At 46.4% G+C, this 1,914-nt stretch overlaps 1 protein-coding gene across 1 annotated transcript in view; it reads right to left on the reverse strand.

The window, feature by feature from the left end:
* Positions 1-1,914, reverse strand: part of LOC134448746 (kinesin-like protein KIF13A) — a 45,481-nt gene that overhangs the window by 10,946 nt on the left and 32,621 nt on the right. The window contains exon 20 of the mRNA XM_063198400.1: positions 40-315. Coding sequence (XP_063054470.1) covers positions 40-315 — 276 coding nt within the window. The remainder of the gene's footprint in view (positions 1-39; positions 316-1,914) is intronic.

Consider the following 1,914-nt stretch of genomic DNA (forward strand, 5'->3'; position numbering starts at 1 on the left):
TGATTGGAATTGGGGAAAATCGCGCAGCGCTGGGCTTGCTGGCGTAGGAGAGATGAGAAGGGCGAGGGGGAGTGGGAGGGACTGGGGGGAGACGCAGCTGCCTGTAAAGCTGGAGCAGTTTAAACACAAGGTAGCCTGAGGAATGCCAAGCTTCGCCGAAACATCTTGTTGGCTCGTTTTTTTTGGTAATTTTTCATACGTCTCGAGGAGCCTACGTTTTTCATTCCGAGAAAATGAGAGCCATGATTCACGTGCTTGCTGCCCGGTGTTAACTCGTTGGGCTACGTTGGCTAGCGAGACAAGCATGTGCACAGCCTCCTCACCAGAGAGGTTCTATGTAAACGTCGCGTCCCCACTCACTAGTCGCAGTTCACTGCGGTGCTATCAGGAGAGCGCAGCCCAGCAGCAGACGTCGAGAAAAGAATCGCTGAAGTAAAAAAACTAATTGCTACACATAGTTTTTCATTAATTTTTGCACATGTTTACATTCATAAAATGACCAAAATGAACGTTATAAGCGGATTTCTTGATCACTGTAAACAAATTATTTAAACAGCATTTGTATAGAAATGATTCTGTCCCAAGCTTTTTGATCTATATAAGCGGTTGATTACTATATCCGTGACCACTATAAGCGGATTCCACTGTACTACCATTTCCATTTCGTATTCATGGTCTGGACCTTGCTTGATCTGACGCGATTGCAGTAAGCAGGAAGGACATCTACGGAAAAATCAGGACTTCACTTGTAAGTTGTTGAACAAACATGTCTGACGTCTATCTATGGCAATGTAGGACCGTTTAACAGACATGTCTGACACAACATCCTACCGTAGGATAAAATTACAACATAGGACTGTTTGTCAGAACACCGGCGCAAATCCTACCGGTCAACATCGCTCCACAGAAGACAGGTAGCAGACGTAGTGCGGAGCCAAGTCTCTTGGCGGAAGTAGGTAGGATGGCGCGCAAGGCTAGCCACCCGTACCCCTGAATAGGCTTACCAGCATGCCAGTACTGCACTACTGTGTGTGTGTGTGTGTGTGTGTGTGTGTGTGTGTGTGTGTGTGTGTGTGAGAGAGAGAGAGAGAGTGTGTGTGTGTGTGTGTGTGTGTGTGTGTGTGTGTGTTTGTGTGTGTGTGTGTGTGTGTGTGTGTGTGTGTGTGTGTGTGTGTGTGTGTGTGTGTGTGTGTGTGTGTGTGTGTGTGCACTGGTTTCCCTAATCTCGTGAGCACTTGAGCATGGATGCACACCAATCTCGTGGGCACTTGTGACCTCATGGGTACCTAAAACCGAGTCCTCATTAGGACAACCTATGGAATGGCTTTACAATGACCTCAAATGAAGCCTGAGTGAGAAATTTCAGAAAGTCCCATGAGGTGGGATTTTGAGAGAAAATGTGTGTGTGTGTGTGGCAGGAGGGGCAAGTTACTGACACCGGTGGCCAAACGGTGGTACTGCAGTGTGTGTGTGTATCTGTGTCGGTCGATCGCTGATGACATCACATCAACAAGTGTGCATACTGGACGGCTTTACGATTACGACCTGGTGGGGACATTGCCATGGTAAACTTTTGTTAGTGTAAAAAGTAAGCCTAGCCTAGCCTACTTTATTACACAGATGGTTGGTTCATGACTTTACAGAAAGCTAGATATTAAATAGATTTTAAATTCATTTAAAATGAAAAGACATTTTAGGCCTATTTATTTCGTTTTGGAGGGGTGGAAAGCAAGCAATTATGAAGGTGACTGTCAACTGTGGTTCGTAGCCTAGCATGTAGGCTATCATGGATTATGTGTGAGTCTGCCCCGTCACCCAGCAGTCATCCCTCCCGATCGAAGCAGCCTACATGCCTTCGCACATCTTATTTAAGACCAAATACAGCCTTTTACCGGTCACATCCCCCGCACGAAA

Source organism: Engraulis encrasicolus, chromosome 5 (genome assembly GCF_034702125.1).
Source record: "Engraulis encrasicolus isolate BLACKSEA-1 chromosome 5, IST_EnEncr_1.0, whole genome shotgun sequence".
Taxonomy (NCBI): domain Eukaryota; kingdom Metazoa; phylum Chordata; class Actinopteri; order Clupeiformes; family Engraulidae; genus Engraulis; species Engraulis encrasicolus.